The following is a 21,547-nucleotide window of genomic DNA, read 5'->3' on the forward strand; positions in this document are numbered from 1 at the left end:
CAAATATGTAACAATTATGAATCTAATACGTTCATGTATATTCTTCTGCTTTCATTAGTAATAGTTTTTGGTTTTTAAAAAGCGTTTTTCAATTAAAAGACATGTCAAGATCGCTTACCTTCTTGCAAGTTCTTTCTAATGCTAAAAAAACGAACTATAGATCGATAGCGCCTCACACTATGTTTACTACGTAGAATCTAAAATTAATTTAAATTGTATTCTGTCAGGTTCATGGGCCAGATGTGCAGTTCAGTGCCGCAGTCGCTGATGACGCTACGGCCAGAGGTCACTGAGGTCGCGGCCCGGCTGTCTACGTCTTTCTTCATCGAGACCTTTATACACGCCAAGGAGAAGGTAGTACACTTGGGATTTCAAAACTCATTTAAAATACGATCGGATTTGTAAGTCAACTCAAATAATGCCGACATTGATGTTAACGCACCAGTCGGAGGGGTGAGGACTGCAGAGCATACTACTACCGTCTCATATATAGCTATTGTATACCAAAATCTTTACAAAAATCATATTATACATTTTTAAAATTTGCCGCCTTTTTTTACTGACAAGATCTGCTTGACCATTTATAATTTAAGTTAACGCTAAACAGGAGTTTTCTTTAAAAGTTAAACCCTTAGCTTATCTGTTTACTCTGACAAGTGGCGACCGTGACAGGGCTGTACTTGCAATCTTCGGATTACGATAAGTCAATATGTCAGTCAGGCCTCTGGTTTGATTCTCTCTTTCTGACACTTTTCTCTGGTTTCTCATAATCATCTGTCTAGCCCGATGATAAGGGTCAATTTAGATTAGCAAAGGAAGAGACCAGGTTCTATATGTATAAATCCGTGTGGCGATAGAAATAACGGCAAACAATAAAAATCTGTCTGTTTGTCAGCCAACGATGGTGTCGTGGGTGGAGCTGGTGACGAAGCAGTTCAACGCGTCGGCGGCCGCGTCCGAGTGGTTCCTCGGGCACATGGCGGACGACACGTGGTGGCCTATGCAGGTAAACTAATATGATATTTACGACTATAGACTTAAGGTTCCAAATTGCGTGGAGCTAGTGATGAAGCCGTTCCTCGGCCCCACGGCGGCCGACTCGTGGTGGCACATGCAGGTAAGCGAATGTGATATCTACAACTATACACTTAAGGTTCTAAGTTAATTCCAATCCTAAGCGCCAAAGGCACTGCGCGCCGTAACGCGTGTGACACAATATGCGCTGTCATGCCGTTTTGACATATCTCAATTTATCTGAGCGTTTTGCTCTAACATTATAGTACTATTTAGAACGTCTAGCTAGCCTTTTAAACAATTCATTAAAAACCCGGCTTAGTGTAGGGTTTCTTAATGTTCGTAACAACTACTTTATTAGCAGGTTTAACACCGAATCGGTTTACTTAACTCATTTTATTTTTCCTTTCATCTTTGTTACATACAATAAGTTAACAATCCTGTTAGTCTTGTGTCTCGATAAATAAAAATGTACTTATTAATTATTGTTTTTTTTTTTTGCAGGTGCTAATAAAATGCCCGAACCAGATGGTCCGTCAAATGTTTCAGAGGCTATGTATGCACGTTATACAAAGGCTCAGGTAACTATATTTCCGTCTATATTACATTCAACCCTATTGACAAGAAGCTAACGTCCATTTCCGCTTGTTCCAGATCTAGTCATTGTGCCTTATACCTGCAGGGTATGGAGGAGGGCGAGGATAATAGCAAGTTTGGTGAAGCGAGTTGTGTTACTAGGTTTATAAGAATGTTATTGTCACTGGTAAGTCCTATATTTATGATATTAATCATATTTAGCCAGTAAGATTCTCTCAAGAGATCAGAGGGAAAACGGCAGAGTGATTATTTGTATTCATGTCAGTCACGACATTCTAATTGTTGTTTGAGCGCTTTAACCTCTAGCCGCCCATACGTCAAACCTTGCCAAGCAAAATGAAATTTTATTGTGTCTACACAAAGTTCAAATTAGAATAGAACAGGAGTCCTTTTCATAGGTCTCTGGGCGGCTAGATGATAAATGTGTTTTTGCTGGGTTGGGTAAATGTGTGATCCTCCCCAGCCGGACCACCTCGTCTGATTGCGCTCAGTTTTTAATGGCGAAATGTACCTCTAATGTACTTCACGTACCTCGTCGGAAATTGAACGTACCTCTGTAGTTTGGCAGATATATGCGTTTAAAAGGGGTCCGGCTGGGAAGTAGAATCTGCAGCCGGACCACGCCTGGATCCGCTGATATCTGTTATTTTGAGATATAATTTAAATAACAGATGAATGTACCTGTTACGTACCTCTGAATAAATACTTTTTTTATTTAAAAAATGGTCTCATAAATGGATTTTCATACATTTCATTTTTTGAGTATACTACGCGTAAGCGCCTGTCAAAAAATAATAGCAACAGAGATAGTAGAAAACAAATGTATTCAATTCGGGCAAGGCGTCTAACGTGACAACTAGATACAAATGTGGGTGGTTATAGGGAGTGTTTCAAACCGACACGAGTTGCGAATTGCCTTTTCGCACGTGTATTTTACAACGTTTTACAGTATACAGTTGAAATCATCAGAGATGAAGTATTTCTGTTGCCGCTATAACAAATACTAAAAACAGTTTGTTCTTCTATTGGAACGCGTTTATTATTTTTAGTTTCCATTTTAACATTTTAGCAACTCAAATATCTATTTGTTTTGTTTTTTTTTATCTTTATCCCTCGACTTTGCCGCGTAAATAACTTTTTAAATGTTATAGACATAGACTAGGAATCCTCTAGACGGAGTTTAGAGCAATTATTTCATGAAACCGATGCTGCCAAAAATACTAGTGTGCGGGGGACGAGGTGAGCGTGATTGGTCCGTTCAAAGACACGGGCGTCACACAAAGACACTTTGACTCGAAAATTGAGTAAAACTACCGTATATTTGTGGCAGAGGGGATAGCGCTACTATGCTCAGTCTGGAGGATGTCTTGTCAAACTCATTTACCCAAAGACCTATTACTATAACTAGACTGTGCACTAAACATTTTTGAAAACCCATACGTATTGGAACCGTATTTAGCTACCGTTAAAGTTGATAATGCTTTGCTACAAACAAACGGGACGAGCGAGAGGAAAGTCAAACGGGGTGTGTCCTTTTCTAACAAATATGCCAGGTAAGTGTAACCTATACACTATATGTCGATATAGATCGTAAAATCGGGCATATTGAGATATTCCTAGGCATATCATGAAACACCGCCATTTAATGATCTGACTAGCGACTACCAGCCATATTGTGCAAACCTCAAGGGGTGATATTCCTAGGCAGATCATGAAACGCCGCCATTACATTGTTTTGCACGATATAGCTGGCGGTCGCCAGTCAGATCATGAAACGCCGCCATTTCATGATCTGCCTAGCGAACACCAGCCATATCGTGCAAACCTCAAGGGGTGATAATCCTAGGCAGATCACCAGCGACCACCAGCTATATCGTGCAAACCAATGAATGGCGGCGTTTCATGTTCGCTAGGCAGATCATGAAACGCCGGCATTTCATGATCTGCCTAGCGAACACCAGCCATATCGTGCAAACCTCAAGGGGTGATATTCCTAGGCAGATCATGAAACGCCGCCATTCATTGGTTTGCACGATATAGCTGGTGGTCGCTGGTGATCTGCCTAGGATTATCACCCCTTGAGGTTTGCACGATATGGCTGGTGTTCGCTAGGCAGATCATGAAATGGCGGCGTTTCATGATCTGACTGGCGACCACCAGCTATATCGTGCAAAACAATGTAATGGCGGCGTTTCATGATCTGCCTAGGAATATCACCCCTTGAGGTTTGCACGATATGGCTGGTAGTCACTAGCCAGATCATTAAATGGCGGTGTTTCATGATATGCCTAGGAATATCTCAATATGCCCGATTTTACGATCTATATCGACATATAGTGTATAGGTTACACTTACCTGGCATATTTGTTAGAAAAGGACACACCCCGTTTGACTTTCCTCTCGCTCGTCCCGTTTGTTTGTAGCAAAGCATTATCAACTTTAACGGTAGCTAAATACGGTTCCAATACGTATGGGTTTTCAAAAATGTTTAGTGCACAGTCTAGTTATAGTAATAGGTCTTTGGGTAAATGAGTTTGACAAGACATCCTCCAGACTGAGCATAGTAGCGCTATCCCCTCTGCCACAAATATACGGTAGTTTTACTCAATTTTCGAGTCAAAGTGTCTTTGTGTGACGCCCGTGTCTTTGAACGGACCAATCACGCTCACCTCGTCCCCCGCACACTAGTATTTTTGGCAGCATCGGTTTCATGAAATAATTGCTCTAAACTCCGTCTAGAGGATTCCTAGTCTATGTCTATAACATTTTAAAAGTTATTTACGCGGCAAAGTCGAGGGATAAAGATAAAAAAAAAACAAAACAAATAGATATTTGAGTTGCTAAAATGTTAAAATGGAAACTAAAAATAATAAACGCCTTCCAATACAAGAACAAACTGTTTTTAGTATTTGTTATAGCGGCAACAGAAATACTTCATCTCTGATGATTTCAACTGTATACTGTAAAACGTTGTAAAATACACGTGCGAAAAGGCAATTCGCAACTCGTGTCGGTTTGAAACACTCCCTATAACCACCCACATTTGTATCTAGTTGTCACGTTAGACGCCTTGCCCGAATTGAATACATTTGTTTTCTACTATCTCTGTTGCTATTATTTTTTGACAGGCGCTTACGCGTAGTATACTCAAAAAATGAAATGTATGAAAATCCATTTATGAGACCATTTTTTAAATAAAAAAAGTATTTATTCAGAGGTACGTAACAGGTACATTCATCTGTTATTTAAATTATATCTCAAAATAACAGATATCAGCGGATCCAGGCGTGGTCCGGCTGCAGATTCTACTTCCCAGCCGGACCCCTTTTAAACGCATATATCTGCCAAACTACAGAGGTACGTTCAATTTCCGACGAGGTACGTGAAGTACATTAGAGGTACATTTCGCCATTAAAAACTGAGCGCAATCAGACGAGGTGGTCCGGCTGGGGAGGATCACACTGGGTAAATGGGTTTTTCTAGTTTAATTATACAATATTATTTCAGCACTTTAAACTTTGACTAGCACACATTTCAATGTTGTTGTTCAAACTGTGTTACAATTATATTAAGAGTATTAGGAGAAGGCAGAGGACCGACATGCATGGAAATCGCTCCACTGACAAGAGTCTAACTCTTAAATAAATGATCATTAAAAACTTAAAAAGCAGTCAATTAAATAACAAAATAATAATGTATGGACTTCCTACGCTTACAGGCTACAATACATTGCTATTAATCAAAGTGTAAACGCGTCCCTGATGTCGCATGCACAAATACAGTCGCCATCAGATATATCGGAGCGGCCGAGGTGCTCAAAAATATCTGAACACGCACTCTAACGCCTTGACAATAGAGGCGTGTTCAGATATTTGTGAGCATCTTGGCTGCTGGGATATATCTGATGGCGATTGTACAAGCAACAGTCAAGATTGCACGCGCTCGTCTGTCAAACCCTTCCGTGTGTGTATCGTTTCGTATGTGTAGCTATTGCTACCTTACCTGCTAAGCCATAAGTATTATATTAGCGTGTCAGCCTTAGTTAAGGCTCCATTTTCAACCGTTTTTTATTTTGTTATAACGTCAGTGGCGGAATCTGAAGCTACCGCGGTTACAAAACGAGCACGTGCTGAAAGTGAACATAAATTGGGACACGGGTCGTGTTTGCCACGATGTTGTAAGTGTATTGCATATTGATTGTCACTAGATCGACCAGCTGAATCTCTAAAATTATCTCTCACTCGTACTTGATAAGTGCGAGCGAGTTCGCTGCGAGACCTTGCACACTGATCGTGTGTCTTATTCAAAAGTAATCACCACTAATGTTGTAGTGACAATTGGCAATAAACTTATAATAATTGTGTTGTAATTTGAGCTGGTTTCTTTCAACAAGTATTGGCGGTACTTTATTTGTGTTAAATGGTCTACCGGTCTGAATTTTTTAGGTAATCGACAAGAATTTATCTCAATCGCCTATGCAAATGTTATTTTAATAATTTAAGACGAAAATTAAATTTAATACTGTCGAAACTGCGGTGCGAATAGTTAAAAACTAACACAGCAAGGGAGGCGACCAAATATGAATCAAACTTTCCTCCGTAGTAGTTCAGTCATTATATCCAAAAAATCGTCCCTACCCGTGAATAATTAGTTCTTGGATTTTTTTTTCGTAGGTCCCAATTTAATTTCCAAAATATAGATCTTAGAAGAAAAATTGTGAGGACCAAACTTGTTGAGAATCAAATTTCCTACAATTTTTGTCCTCACGGTTTTACTGCAAAATCAAAAATGGCCGAGTTATTCAAGAAAAACCGTTTTTCGAATATACGCAGGAGCCTGATTCAGTCTACTTTTTGAATTTACACTCCCAGTGACCCCTCCGAGGGACCTACGAGAAAAAAATCCAAGAACTAATTATTCACGGGTCAAAATCTATAATGACTGAACTATAGGGTTTTATCACAACCTGACATAATTATTGTCTAGTGCCATCGTCCAAGCTGTTAAAACTGACATTGTAAACCTTATTGTGAGAAAATAAGGTTCATCAAATAACATTCTTTACCTTAACTAGACTATGTTATAAATAAACTACCGCAAATACTCCCAAAAACGCATTCAATATGTCGGCACTACTTTGAAAAAACCTCTTGTTCTGTCAATCAAAAGAATGTGGTATCTATGATGCACACAGAGTTACTACCTTTAACTTTGAGTAGCAGTGTGAGATACGAGATTTTTTCAAAGTATTGCCGATGTTTAAAACTGCGTGCTTATTAGATGGAGAACGGAGCGCGGTCTCACCTGCGACACCTCACCGAGTACTTCAGCCTGCTGTACGAGTTCAGCAAGATGGGCGAGGAGGAGGGCAAGTTCATGCTGCGGATCAACGCCATCGCCAGCATGGTCAGCTTCTACCTGGGACAGAACACCGCTACGGTGAGTCATGTTGAACGGAGCGCGGTCTCACCTGCGGCACCTCACCGAGTACTTCAGCCTGCTGTACGAGTTCAGCAAGATGGGCGAGGAGGAGGGCAAGTTCATGCTGCGGATCAACGCCATCGCCAGCATGGTCAGCTTCTACCTGGGACAGAACACCGCTACGGTGAGTCATGTTGAACGGAGCGCGGTCTCACCTGCGGCACCTCACCGAGTACTTCAGCCTGCTGTACGAGTTCAGCAAGATGGGCGAGGAGGAGGGCAAGTTCATGCTGCGGATCAACGCCATCGCCAGCATGGTCAGCTTCTACCTGGGACAGAACACCGCTACGGTGAGTCATGTTGAACGGAGCGCGGTCTCACCTGCGGCACCTCACCGAGCACTTCAGCCTGCTGTACGAGTTCAGCAAGATGGGCGAGGAGGAGGGCAAGTTCATGCTGCGGATCAACGCCATCGCCAGCATGGTCAGCTTCTACCTGGGACAGAACACCGCTACGGTGAGTCATGTTGAACGGAGCGCGGTCTTACCTGCGGCACCTCACCGAGTACTTCAGCCTGCTGTACGAGTTCAGCAAGATGGGCGAGGAGGAGGGCAAGTTCATGCTGCGGATCAACGCCATCGCCAGCATGGTCAGCTTCTACCTGGGACAGAACACCGCTACGGTGAGTCATGTTGAACGGAGCGCGGTCTCACCTGCGGTACCTCACCGAGTACTTCAGCCTGCTGTACGAGTTCAGCAAGATGGGCGAGGAGGAGGGCAAGTTCATGCTGCGGATCAACGCCATCGCCAGCATGGTCAGCTTCTACCTGGGACAGAACACCGCTACGGTGAGTCATGTTGAACGGAGCACTGTCCAAAAGGAAACACACTAGCCCTATAAGTAATACAGCTTTGTAAGTAGTACCGAGCTACTGACAATTGCGATGTATGCAGCTCGGCTGCGCACGATTGCCCTGTCTAGCCGGCCTCGTCGAATGACTGTATTGTTTTATAGGATGTGGTACCGTGACTGGTTTAGTACTAAAACTAAGGACTGTATCGTTTATTATAAATACAAATAAAACCTGGTCTAACTGTTGACGTGTGTATTATTTTGTATTACTATGTTCTTAAGGTATACTCTGGGGGTATTTTTAAGCCATATCTGATATAAGAAGGTTTTACATTTATTTTATTTTAGGGACTTTATGATGATTTTAATACCGTCTAGCAATTGTAATTTGGACAAGCCTATCGAGCTTAATTTGAGACTATTTCACCGATTCCTTGGTACGATTTAAAGAAACAAAAGGTTAATATGCTGCCAAAATATGCCATCTAAGTGTCCTTTTCATGATTGCTCAATTGAACATCCACAGAATAAATGTGGTGATTTTTTATCTTTACATGAAAACGACTTTTTATGCAACATTTTGGATGCCCGTCAATTTCTGACGCCAGCGAAATGAGGGAAACAGCTAAAAGAATCTACCGAAATCCAAAGCCTAACGGACATTCATGGCGTTGAACCATGGCTAGAACAGGTCGATAGAAACGCTCCATGATGGTTATATTGTATACCAAAGTCGGGGTTGTCGTAAGTAACATGCCATATTCTCTAAAAGGCCACCAAGCACAGATCCAAAACTTTTTTTCCAACTAAAAGAAATGATTAGACTATGCCCAGATGTTTCGCTTTACGAATCATATGTAATTGCTGTTTACATAGTACGATTTTTTTTGTGTAATATCTCGTCTTGTTCGCAAACCGTAAATTTTCTTGTAGTATTTGTCCAAAATCGTTGTAGTTACTCGGGAGGATTGGGTAAATATTGTCCAAACCATATGCTTTACGTGATCTCCCAGGACGAAATGTTACTTATTATTAAAGCACTAATTAAACTATATGTGTAATTTTTTAATAAAAATATAATACCAGAAAAAACGGCTAAGTAAAGTTGTATTTATAATAAACGATACAGTCCTTAATAATCTTGGGGCCCGCTCCGCCATTTTAACTTGTTTGTTAAGCATCCCTCGGTGATAGAGTCATTGGTTAGTTAAAGTGTTGATGGAAAGGGATCAATTACTTGCTGTGTCAAAAACGAATACAATTTAATGCTTCGATGACCGTGTAGATTACTTGTACCATCGCTCACACTGTTAACTGTCCATCAGTAAACCTTATTACAAAAGGCATAAGGTATCCTGGTAAGATGCTTTCCCGGCAGGGTCGCCATGTGAGGTGGGGATTAAGACAACTGCTTGCTATGATATTGGTATAATGCTCGTCAAATGATACATGTGCAGCCTTATACGAGTATACTCTAACCCCCTTATTCATAAACGTTTACTAAAGCTGACAAGCCGATAATAATCGTTTGTCCCTTTCCATCGTACCAATACGTCGGAAAGAAAGATATGTGTTGGTAAGGCACACACTACACACCCATGGACAGTTAAGGTGCAGTGAGTTCAGAAAACTGAGTTTTTTAAAAGCCGTAGCTCTTTTTTGGATCACAATACGGCTGCCATACATTCAATTAGCAAACTTGAGGGCTTTCTCTAGTAACTTCAGGGATTAGAATCCTAAGTTTTTGACTTTTGCTCGATAGAAATCGATCACGAACATAGGTCTAAAACGGACTTTAAAGATTCGTAACAATTTATGCACAAAAGATAAAAATATGAAAACTGCTTCTAATGACGCGCAATTGTATGCTTGAGCGACTACCAGGATTACTTTTTTTTTAAATTTCACATTCAATAAATAAGTTCGAAAATATGATATCAGCGGTTCCGTGCACGCAACTTCTTTGATCAGATGCCCGCTGGGCTCGGATCAAAGCACACGTATCGCGAATTTAATTAAAATGACAGTTGGTTTTGGCATTTATTTTGACATTAAATCATATACATATACGAAAAAGTATACCAGTAGACAAATAGTATTTAAAAAAACAGGGTAAACAATTATCATCTCATGGAGCTCGAGTCTCATCTTAGATTTGATTTGTTGGGGCATAATGGTTGAAAAACGCAGTAAACTATCTTAAAACAATACGATTCCAATATCATTTAAGTAATTTGCTCCTTGAAACCCGGCTTAGAATGAAAAAAGTTTGAAGACTCATACTTACTGATTGGAATTAATTTTCATTATGCTGGTATTAATATTGCATACCTATTTGACGTACTTTTGTACGTCAACGTCAATGAACTGTGATGACAATGTTGTGATCTTGTATTTATGTTAGAGAACTTTTGATCTTCAAATATTACCTATTAATACGGAACATTATGTAAATATTTCGTGTACTACTTGAAAATCGTGCAGTGGTACACCTATTTTGTCGCTGTGAGGTCCGTCTAAGATAGATGTATAATGCGGTTACGTGCTGTTCTGCAAACCTTCATGAAATCAAGAATAAATAAACGGCTATGGTCTAGCCTCAGTCCTAGCGAGTTTTTGCGGCTTGTGAGGCCGAGATATACCTACTGGCCTACGAGGCTTACAGCCCAAAACCGCAGCGGCCTGGATTGTGATTGCCTGTGTATCGAGTGTTATACTAATTTACTATAAAATAAAACAAAGTTTTTAATTCAATGATATTCTGTGCATATTTAATTTTATTTTTTATACCTCGTCGCTGACAAACAAACATACGGCCCGTCTGATGATAACTGCCTGCAACTCCATGCGCGTTGCCGAGTCTAACACTCCGCACCCCTCGTTGATAACTGGCAATCATACTCACCGGCAGAAAGGACACTATGAGTAGGGTCTAGTGCTAGTGTTATTAGGCTGCAGATTTCTGTAAGGTTGAGCTCTGCTCTAGATCTGGAATGACATCCGCTGTGCTGTGCTCTACCATACAAAGCGAGATGTCATTCTCAGTTCCCATTCCCATACCTCTCTTTGGACGTAGTTCAAGGAGCAGAGGTATGTCCATATATCTTAAATATTTTAGTCTTAAATAACTATAGAGATTCAGAGTCTGAATATATAACCGTAAGTTTACCAAAAAATTGCCGTAATAGCTGTAGGTACAGTCAGATGCAGAGAGAAAGAATCCGCCAAAATGAAATTTCCACCCTGCCAGGACTTAATTTATTGATAAAGATAACCATATATTTATTTGCAAAAAATATAGTGATGAACATAGGTGGACAGTAATTTTGGACGCTTAGGGTAGAGTGGGGAGAAACGTAACACTTTGTACTTTGACCTTAGTTTCTGGTTAACCTTTATTATTTTGATGAGTTTAATGTAGTCATATATAACGTCAGTGCATGTTCTGTACATTAAAGTCTTGACTAACATTATAATTGTGTATTTTGTTTTAAAAAAACCGTCTTTTGTTACTAATGACCCCGTTGGCGTGCAGAAAGTAACACGTTGTGGGTCAAAAGTAACAAGACACAGTAGGCTGTAATTTAATATAATATGACATATCAAAATTATCAAATCAAAATAAAAACCGGTCAAGTGCGAGTCGAACTCGCGTCCCAAGGGTTCCGTACTGCACACATTTTTGAACGAGCGAGCAAAGCGAAGTTCTTAAGTACATTCAACTGTTTATTCAATTTGTCCACACACAGCTTAGGATAGTTAGTTACCCATTTGTTTTTGTAAGTATTATGTTAAGCATAGTGCCTACATTTTTTTTCATTGTTAGGCGTATCTCTGTTAATTCAAGATAACAGGGCTATAACCGCGGAAATCGAAGCTCGAAGTTCGCAAATTGCTGGCATTTCTCTCTGTCACTCTAATTACCTACGGTTTCATTGGTGTAAAAGAAAAATCCCCGCAATTTGCGAAATTCGATGGTCGCGATATACGGCAGTTCAGCCTTCTCACTTAGCTACTCGTACTTAACTAAACCAATTATTTGTTCTGTTTGAGCACTAACCTCCTAAAGGTCATGCTTCGACCTTGCGTGGAGGTGCACCTCTCTCGGATGCGTCAGGCCTTCGGCCCAACGCAGAGCTTGGCCATCAACCTTCGCACTAGCTGTCCGCACCACGTTTCACGTAAACACAATTCTTATTATCAAGACCGGCTCACGCTTAGTTGCAGACTTCTTACGCGTTTTTCCAGTAATCTGTAGGTATTGGGCCCAATCGCTTAGCAAAAGATAGAACAAAATCGACAATCTCCTTTCAGGGGAGCATGCACTTGTCGGAGGCTCCGGGCCTTCAGGGCTTTCGACCTTCGCATTCAGACAATTGAACTATAATTGTTCTGTGTTTGAGCACTAACCACCCGCAACTCGGCCTTCGGCCGTGCGTTTTATAAAGCCTCTAAGGGATGCTTGGGCCTACGGCCCTACGCGTAGCTCGGCCATCGGCTTTCGAAAAAGGTGTCCACAGCTAGTTTCACGTAAACCATTACGGCTGTGTCCCTAAAACAGCCCAACCGCGTTTTTTTCTTAAGTCCGACTCACGCTTGACTCTAGATTTCTAATAGGTTTTCCTGTCATCTAGAGGTAGAAGGTTGTGTATTTTTTTTTTCAAAATTTTAGACCTAATATTATCGGAGATAAGGGGGGGGGGCGGTCATTTTTTGCCTATTTTCTTAAATAATTTCTAAACTGTTTCATATAAAATTATAAAAAAAAATATATTTGAGATCCTCAAAATAAGCCCTTTTAATATGTAACACGATATGGTTTTGTAATTTTCTCATATTCCCCTTAAAATAGCCCCCTATACTTAAAATTCATTTGTTTATAACATGTCCGTCTTTGGGTAGCAGACTTCCATATGTGTACCAAATTTCAACTAAATTGGTCCAGTAGTTTTGGAGCAAATTGGCTGTGACAGACGGATAGACAGACACACGAGTGATCCTATAAGGGTTCCGTTTTTTTCTTTTTGAGTTACGGAACCCTAAAAGTACCTACTAATCATGTAAATTATTATTGATACTCGTAACACACTTTAATATTTGCATTTCAACTACATAAACATTAGTATTTTAAGAAAACAAATCAATATTAATTCCTCGTTAGAAATTGTTTTTATTTCAAGTGATAAGATCAATTTATTGTCTTATAAACATGTTTTCTAATCAGATAACTCAGGGTCAGAGTTTTTTCACTTACAAATATGGCATACATCGTTTACTAATATGGCAAAGATCCAATAGGTATATTGTATGGGATGTAAATGTTACTTTTGTATGGCTTTGTTACTTTCGTACCCGACCGCATTTTTCTGAAAACATGAAAAATATCTTTGAATTTGAAACGCAACGTGTGCGAGAAAAATAAATTGCAATCATTCTAATCAATATCTCTTTGGGTGGCAGGGCCTCCGGTTGAACGGTAGGAAAAATGGCGCGGCCATTTTTAAAACATGCCCCTGCGTGGCAGAGGCCGGTAGCCAGACACTCTCCAATTAGCGGTGAACCGGGAGACGGTTCCGTCACAACAAGCCCGTGTGTGGCAGAGACCGTCTCCCGGCCTCTGTGTGACGCCGTATTTTGCGCCTAAAATAAAACCGTTAAAACTATGCCTTGCTTGCTCACTTTTGCAAGATGCATTCTTCATTAAACAAGGATGGTATTCCTTAACGGTTGAATTCCCGCGTAAAATAATGTTTTTTAGAAATGGCGTGATGTTCACGCCCCACCAGAACTCGTCCATTACGCGCCGACCGTCGAGCCTCGAACATTCAGAAACCAGAAATTTATTTGCTAAAAACATTGTCCTTACGAAGGTATACAAATGGAATACGCAGTGATAAAAAGTGAAATAAACTGTGTGAATCGTGTTAAATGTAATGTTTTGTCATAAAGACTGCTTTTTTTCAATCAATTGTTTTATTTCCTAATTATACATATTTTTATACATGAAAGAAAAAAAATTGGTAATATGAGATTTGATCAAGTCCAGCATAATTCAAATAAATATAATGAAATTCATTGGTATACAATCAAATAAGCTATTTTATGCTGAATTCAATGATACATAGTTAATATCATTCATACATATTTTTTGAGAAATGGTCATATTTCTAACACTCGCCAAATTCGCGATGACCACCCATGGAGGCCCCGCCACTAGACGTATATTTTTCTAAATTGGCCGCACCATTCAACCTCAAGCCACCGTTAAATCTGAGGCGCCGCCAATCAACGGCTTGTTATATCAGTCCGTCTCCCCGCCACCATAGAGACCTAGCCAGACAATGCCACTCTAGGGGATATGCAAATATTCAGAAAATGTATGAATTTTAATACAACATAAACATCAAATAACTAAAAGTCAAAAAACGGACTTTTGATTCGAAAAATCACGTTGCGTCCTCTCACACAACCTAATAGCACGTGGCGCCGCGGCGTGGTGACGTTTCGACTGAATGTGCTGACTGAGTGAGGAGGGCACCACTGTCTATCACTTAATAGCAGTGGAGTGGTATTTTGTCTATTAGATAAACCTACAGAGCAATAGTTACTTTCCACTCGCAGTTACCTTTGTCCCCGCTCTCCCCTACATTTCACTTGAAGAAGCATGCAAATTTTGCTTAGTAGCTAGGTAGTATAACTAAATATATACAAATTGAAGCTAAGCTAAGGTAAGTTATATAATAATAACATCATCGGAATACACATATGATTTTAATGAAATTGTCATTGAATTGATTTGTGCCTTATCGAAAGCCCTATTGATTAGAGTAGTACCTAAATAACGTTTTTCATTTGACGACTTCTGTATTTATTCGGTTTATTTAGTTCGAGTATCTAATGAATTCGATTATTTAGTTAATTTATATTTAAGTATGTCACATGTGACATGAACAGACAAGGAGAGCAAGATAAAATATATTGTTTTGTCTTCCTTCTTTCAATGGAACTTTTTTAGAGTTTCTCTTCCTCAAAGGAGGCTAGTGGTTAAGACGAAACTTAAAAAAAACAGGATGGGTCACTGACCTGTCCCGGTAAAGTGAGGTAGTGTGCGTGACGTGTGCTTGTGTGTGAAATGGGGTAATTTGACAGAATCTGAAAATTTTCCCCGGGCATACCTCACCTTAAAAGAGTGTTGCTGTTTGTTTTGTTTACTCAACATTATATTCGTCTCAGGTGGAATCACCATCTGAAGAAGCGGGCGGCAGCGGAAGCGGAAGCGGCAGCGGGAACACAGAAAGCGCGGGCGACAAGCTACGACCGGGCGCTCTAGACAAAATGGTGGCGCTAGTGGCGGGGCTTGTGGAGCGGTCGAGGGACGCCAGCGGGCATTTAGCGCTGCAAGAGGCTGATGCTAAGGCGTTGCTTCATGCGAAGGTACAATATCTATACAAAATTTGTTAGAGGTAAAGTTTACAATAAGAATACATTATGAAAACCTCTTGATAACTGTCATTTTCTATTTTCAGGGTCAGATATAAACTTTTACATCTTTCTTTCTTCTTCCTCGCGTTGTCCCGGAATTTTGCCACAGCTCATGGGAGCCTGGAGTCTACTCGACAATTAATCCCAAGAATTGACATAAGCACCATTTTTACGAAAGCGACTGCCATCTGACCTTCCAACCCAGAGGGAAAACTAGGCCTTATTGGGATTAGTCAGGTGTCCTCACGATGTTTTCCTTCACCAAAAAGCGACTGTTAATATCAAATGATATTACGTACATAAGTTCCGAAAAACTCATTGGTAAGAGCCGGGGTTTGAACCCGCGACCTCCAGATTGCAAGTCGCACGCTGTTACCGCTAGGCCACCAGCGCTTCACACTTTTACACCTTTCTTGACTTTTCATTATTCGATGTTTATTTATGTCCACATGATATATTCAAATTCCGTGACTTTGCCAATATACCGAAGTATAACTTTATCTTTTCTCTCTGTGTCAGACAAAATGTCTGATCTGTTGTCTCTTTCCCCAGGGCTTCCCATTCATCTACCAGCAGACCCGCGACTGCCTGAGCCTGCAGCAGACGCGCGCGCTGGTGTTCGCGCTGTGCCGCTGGAACGAGCCGCTCGCGCAGAAGATCGTCAGCATGATCTTCCAGGCCATCGCCAAACACTCCGAGGTATTGTGTCTGTCTCTCTCTACGGTTCCCGTTCATCTACCAAGCCATGGCGATGCTCTCGATGAGGTACTGTGTCTAGTTAGTCTACGCATAGGATTCCCAATAGATTTATAAGCAGACTACCTGGTGAAGACCTATGCTGGGGTGCGCTAGCAGAGTGTCAACAAGATCTACCAGGCCATCGGTAAGCACTCCATGGTACTGCGTCTAGACACTCTACCTTCAGGTTTTCCTGTAGATCTACAAGCAGACTGCCTGATGAAGACTTATGCTGAAACGCGCTGGTGAGTAGATCGTCAACATGGTCTTCCATGCAAGAAATCGTATTCATCGTGTATGAACACCTAAAAACTATTTTTATTTCGAACTAAACTGTTGGCATCATAACCTTGACACAAAAGTGTTAGCTTTTCATCCCTGGACGGGTTCCGAACTAGGACAAATTTGGGGAAACTTGGACGGATGGAAGCGCTTAATTAGCTAGGCAAGCTTTATTGTGCTGTTGGTATGATTGTAAATTGTAAAATAGACATTTAAGCCTTTATAAAAATAGAGGGAATATATACTTTCCACCTGATTTTGAACTTTATTTCATATCACGTTCAATTTTGCATAATTCCTGACACCCTTATGCCTTATAAAGGGTTAATTCTATTCACAATCCTCGGGCGGTCACAAACTTCGTCGAAAGAGTTTACAACCCCTCCATGTTAGAATACTTTATCACTACGTATTCTTAAGTATTTTTGTCTTCTTGTTAACAGAGCTGCGGATCCTTCTTCAAGTTGCTGACGCTATTAGTAGAAGGAAGCGGCGGCGGCGCGGGCGCGAGCGGCGGGCTGCCCTGTTTTACCCAACTAGTGCTGGCGCGGTTATGGGACTGCGCGGACGTGTGTCCACACGCTGCGCTTGAGTGGCTCGCGTTACAGGTAATGACAGCGTAGAGTCTGTAATAAGTGGTTAATTATGGCTATGTTCCGAATCAGGCTCACAACGCTTACAGTACTGGCTGCCGGTCCGAATCAGTTAGCTAACTCGAGTTTTTTTCTCGCCTGTTCTGTCATTGTCAAACGTCACCTTGACGTTTGCGCTCAAGGTGTTTACGCCTGGGAGTGTGAGCACCGTCCATTGACGTCACGATATCTCATGTAAGCGCTATGAGCGTGAATCGGTCCGATCGTGAGCGTACTATGAGCGCTATGAGCGTAATTCGGAATATAGCCTATGACGAGATCATGAATTTATATCTTCTATTTTATCTATGTATTAGGTCCCTCGCAACAAGGCGGCGCACGCCTGGGCGCTGCGCACGGCGGAGCGCTGGGTGGAGCCGCAGCTGCTGGCGGCGCCGGCGGCGCGCGTGCGTGCCGCGGCCGCGCTGCTGCTGGTGGCGCTGGTGCCGTCGCAGCACTTCCGCCAGGGCTACGCGCGCGCGCGCCCGCCTCCCGCCGCGCCGCACCAGGCCAAGCTGCCCGACACCGCGCACCACACGCTGCACCAGGTACACGGAGGTTGCCGACCGCTGCTCTTGACTCTAGAGCAGCGGTCGGCAACCTTTTAGCAGCCAAGGTCCATATAGTAGTTTACGACGTTAAATCGGGCCGCACTTTGTTAATATTTGTGACTTTATCAGACATTGTCGTTTGTCAATATTCCATACAAATAACCAGGGAAGCTCGCGGGCCGCCTGTTGCCGACCGCTGGCAGTGGCCACAAACCGCGCGCAAACATTCTGTCTCCATTCTTCATTCAATAAACTCCGTAAAAAAGATCTCAACGTATTTTCGGGCCAACCTGTAATATCACCCAATTTGCAGGTGTACACAATGCTCCTGGGCAAGCTGAAAGCGGCGCGGAAGTACACCGACATAGCGGTGCACGGCACCATGAAGCTGACGGCATACTTCGGCGTCATGTCCTACTGCGTCGTCAGCCGCGTCGAGAAACTCATGGTAAGGGTGCTATTCCACGGCAAAAGGTACCTTATGGCGGCTGGCGCTAACGTCGCGTAGCGCCGCTATAATATTGGAGCGACGTTAATGATAGCGTAAGCGCCAACCGCCATAAGGTACTTTTACCGGTGGGACGTCACATTTCATCTGTCTCATTTCTTTGTCCAATGTGTATTGTGTGACATTTTCATAAACTAGGAATCCTCTACACGGAGCTTAGAGCAATTATTCCATGAAACCGATGATGCCAAAAATACAAGGGTGCGGGGGACGACGTGAGCGAGTCCCGTGCCGTGATTGGTCCGTTCAAAGACACGGGCGTCACACAAAGACACTTGACTCGAAAATGGAGTAAAACTACCGTATTTTTGTGGCAGAGGGGGTAGCGCTACTATGCTCAGTCTAGAGGATATCTTGTCTGTGCACGTTTTGCTTTAATGAGAGCAATTACATGTGTACACTAGTGAGGAACCACTCTTGCAGGCAATATTCATTCAATGTGTGTAACAAATTCTCAAGAAAAAAAAACAATCAAGGCCATAATAGTTCTGCCACCAGCCTGTTGCGTTCAATGTAAACAATTTGGACTGATTTACAGATTTTTTTTTTGTAACTTAAAATTGAGCTCAGTCTCCTTGTCAGTTGGATCTGTTTCCCTGTGATTTTAATATGTTTGAAGTTGTAATGTTAAATGTTAAAAGTAATATGTACACTTGCATCATGATATTATGTATATTATAAAACAAACTCGTTATCCATACGGTTTCATTTTCTTCGGAAACGTTCGTATTGGTTATGCTAATTCAGTCAACCTCAGTACTTTTTGTACCGAGACCGACTGAAATATCAAGACACCTTCTTACGTTTCCATGAAAATACGATGGAAAATAATTATGCACTACATCTGTACTCGTTTATCCCAAGGATTTTTCTTAATCTTCGTCCTTTCTTTCCATCTAGTTCGGCCAGTACTTCAACGATCTCTGGGACCTGTACCACCCGGCGATATCAGAGCCCTCTGTAGCGGTTCATCCGAACAAACAGGCGCTGTTAACGTTTTGGCACGCCGTATGTGTTGATTGCGCAGAGAACGTTCAACTAGCGGTGGCGAATCAGCGGCTCACGAAGCACATAGCCTTCAACTATATACTGTAAGTGCTTGCATTATGGTTGATATTTAAGTGCGTTGTGACGACGTGTGTTTAGAAATATTCATGGTACCTATACTAAAAGTTATAACTAATGTATTGGCCCCTATAATGTCAGTTTTTTTTTGTGGAAACATAACTTCATCAGAAACGAAAGTTTAAGTGGTCACTATTTTCAGATTTAAAAACCTGAAAATTATTCCTGACGGAATCTACGACAAAAACATGACCACCGGCATTGTATAAGACATAATCTTCGTCATTTATGTACATATTACAAAGAAAATCATGGACGTTATTAACACATTACAGACCTAGATTGAAACCTCAAACTTAACCCCGTAACGATTATTGAGAATTTTCTATAACCTCTTAGAGTTCAATGTCCTAATACTAGTACAAATTACCTGCAATGAAATTTGAATCAAAGAGTTGCTTTTGTAGTAGTAGTAGTAGTAAACTCATTATTGTACAAAAAGACATATTAAAAATAACATACAATTAGCAAGAAGTACAAAGGCGAACTTATCCCTTTGAGGGATCTCTTCCAGTTCCAGTTTTGTTTTGTTTCGTTCAAATTTCGATTTAAAACAAAGCAAATTCAACTCTATTTCCTACTACCTTTGATTCAAATTTGGCTGCCAATTTTCCTTGTAGAGGTTAAAGTGATATGCCTATGGTTATCATGTTAACCCTTTCGCAGTGCCGACCACGAAGACGGCGAAGTGGTAGCGTACAACCGCGCTATGCTCCCTCCCTACTACGCTCTCCTGCGGCTCTGCTGCCGTCGCTCGGGCGCGTTCGCTCGCTCGCTCGCGCAGCACCAGAACATACACTGGGCCTTCCGCAACATCGCGCCGCACGCGCACCTCTACCCCGGCGCGGCCGAGGAGCTGCTCAGGTATGCTGTCCATACAATTTAAGAAGGCTTTATCGCCATACTTCCCGCCAAAGCCACTTAGATACATGGCATTTAGCTCATTTCTTCCCAGAACGTGGAGACATGTGGCTCTCCAAAAAGCGGGTAATCAGGGTTCTCAATGGTCGGCGTGGCATACGTTGCTCGTCTGATGATGTCCATGGACGACGGTGGCCCTTGCCTTTTGCCGTTACTGTCAATTCGATGTTGACTGTACTAAGCGTATGAATGTAGCTCGCCACCATGGTGGTATTCGGTGAACACCTCTCGCAAATCAAACGCTGAATATACACTTTTCAACTCCTCGGGTGGCAAAGCAATACTTTAAATTTTCGCGTCATGCAGCGCGCAGGTTCCAGACGTCATGTTTTCAATATTAAAAATGGCGGACGCCGCATGCGTGGTTGTCGGAGAGCGTCCATTTCGAGGCATCTGGCAAGAGGCAAGAAGCACGAAGGGATGATCTGTGCCAATATGGATCCTTTAAAATTGGTTATGTGTGCAGGCAAAGACATACATAACTTCGTATGAGATGAATAAAGTCATTCACGGATAGATGGCGCACAGACCTTTGGCCTATTGCTCGGCTAGATGGCGTGACGACATCGTTTTATATTTAACAATTTTAACGCATAGATATCAGGGAATGAACATGGGTAAAAATTATATAAAAATACTAAAATCATTTATCCATATATACACATTTTTTAGATAATTGTATACGTGTTTATTTTGAGTTTTAGTCGTGTGTCGATAGATGGCAGTAATTTTACGGTGACTACAAAATTTACTATGACAGGACCCCTCTATACTATCTATTCTCTTTGGTGCAGGCTAGCGCGTATCCTTGCCGCGCGCGGCAGCGGCAGCAGCGGCAACAGCAACAGCAGCAGCAGCAGCGGGGAGACCGACGGCCGGGAGGCGGCAGCCTTCAGACGCAGCACGCTCTCCGCGTATCTACAGGGTAAGGAGCTTCGAGTCCGAGTGATAGTGATGATTGTCGTACCTACTGCTAAATCTTAGTGCCACTTGCACCATCCCACTAACCCGGAGGTTAACTGGTTAAACCGTTTACCCAGTGTCAAATTGTACTGGTAACCATTGTAACTCCAGGTTTGGTTCAAGTGGCCCTTAAAGGTTAAATTTAATTGACAGGTACAGCTTTACCCCCTTATTCATAAATGTTTACTAAAGTTGACAAGCCGATAATAATCGTTTATCCCTTTCCGACGTATAGGTATGATGGAAAGGGACAAACGATTATTATCGGCTTGTCAGCTTTAGTAAACGTTGTGAATAAGGGGGTTAGCCCTTACTGCCACGGAACGGGTACAACAACAACGTGTGGACAAGAATTTTATTGTTATAAATGGAAACCTCGATTTGAAATTTACGGAAGTTGGAACCTATACGATTGCAGCTCACTATGAGTTGCCCTTTGCGTGTTCATCCTAACTTATAA

At 41.8% G+C, this 21,547-nt stretch overlaps 1 protein-coding gene across 1 annotated transcript in view; it reads left to right on the forward strand.

Annotated features, from left to right (window-relative positions):
* Positions 1 to 21,547, forward strand: part of LOC134673624 (ubiquitin carboxyl-terminal hydrolase puf) — a 76,658-nt gene that overhangs the window by 40,979 nt on the left and 14,132 nt on the right. Inside the window, exons 41-53 of the mRNA XM_063531623.1 lie at positions 228 to 354; positions 896 to 1,006; positions 1,519 to 1,595; positions 1,669 to 1,777; positions 6,892 to 7,050; positions 15,119 to 15,319; positions 15,920 to 16,066; positions 16,831 to 16,995; positions 17,337 to 17,567; positions 17,884 to 18,018; positions 18,979 to 19,169; positions 19,870 to 20,067; positions 20,919 to 21,049. Of these exons, the coding sequence (XP_063387693.1) occupies positions 228 to 354; positions 896 to 1,006; positions 1,519 to 1,595; positions 1,669 to 1,777; positions 6,892 to 7,050; positions 15,119 to 15,319; positions 15,920 to 16,066; positions 16,831 to 16,995; positions 17,337 to 17,567; positions 17,884 to 18,018; positions 18,979 to 19,169; positions 19,870 to 20,067; positions 20,919 to 21,049 (1,982 nt within the window). The remainder of the gene's footprint in view (positions 1 to 227; positions 355 to 895; positions 1,007 to 1,518; positions 1,596 to 1,668; positions 1,778 to 6,891; positions 7,051 to 15,118; positions 15,320 to 15,919; positions 16,067 to 16,830; positions 16,996 to 17,336; positions 17,568 to 17,883; positions 18,019 to 18,978; positions 19,170 to 19,869; positions 20,068 to 20,918; positions 21,050 to 21,547) is intronic.

The sequence above is a fragment of the Cydia fagiglandana genome, chromosome 18 (assembly GCF_963556715.1).
Source record: "Cydia fagiglandana chromosome 18, ilCydFagi1.1, whole genome shotgun sequence".
NCBI lineage: Eukaryota > Metazoa > Arthropoda > Insecta > Lepidoptera > Tortricidae > Cydia > Cydia fagiglandana.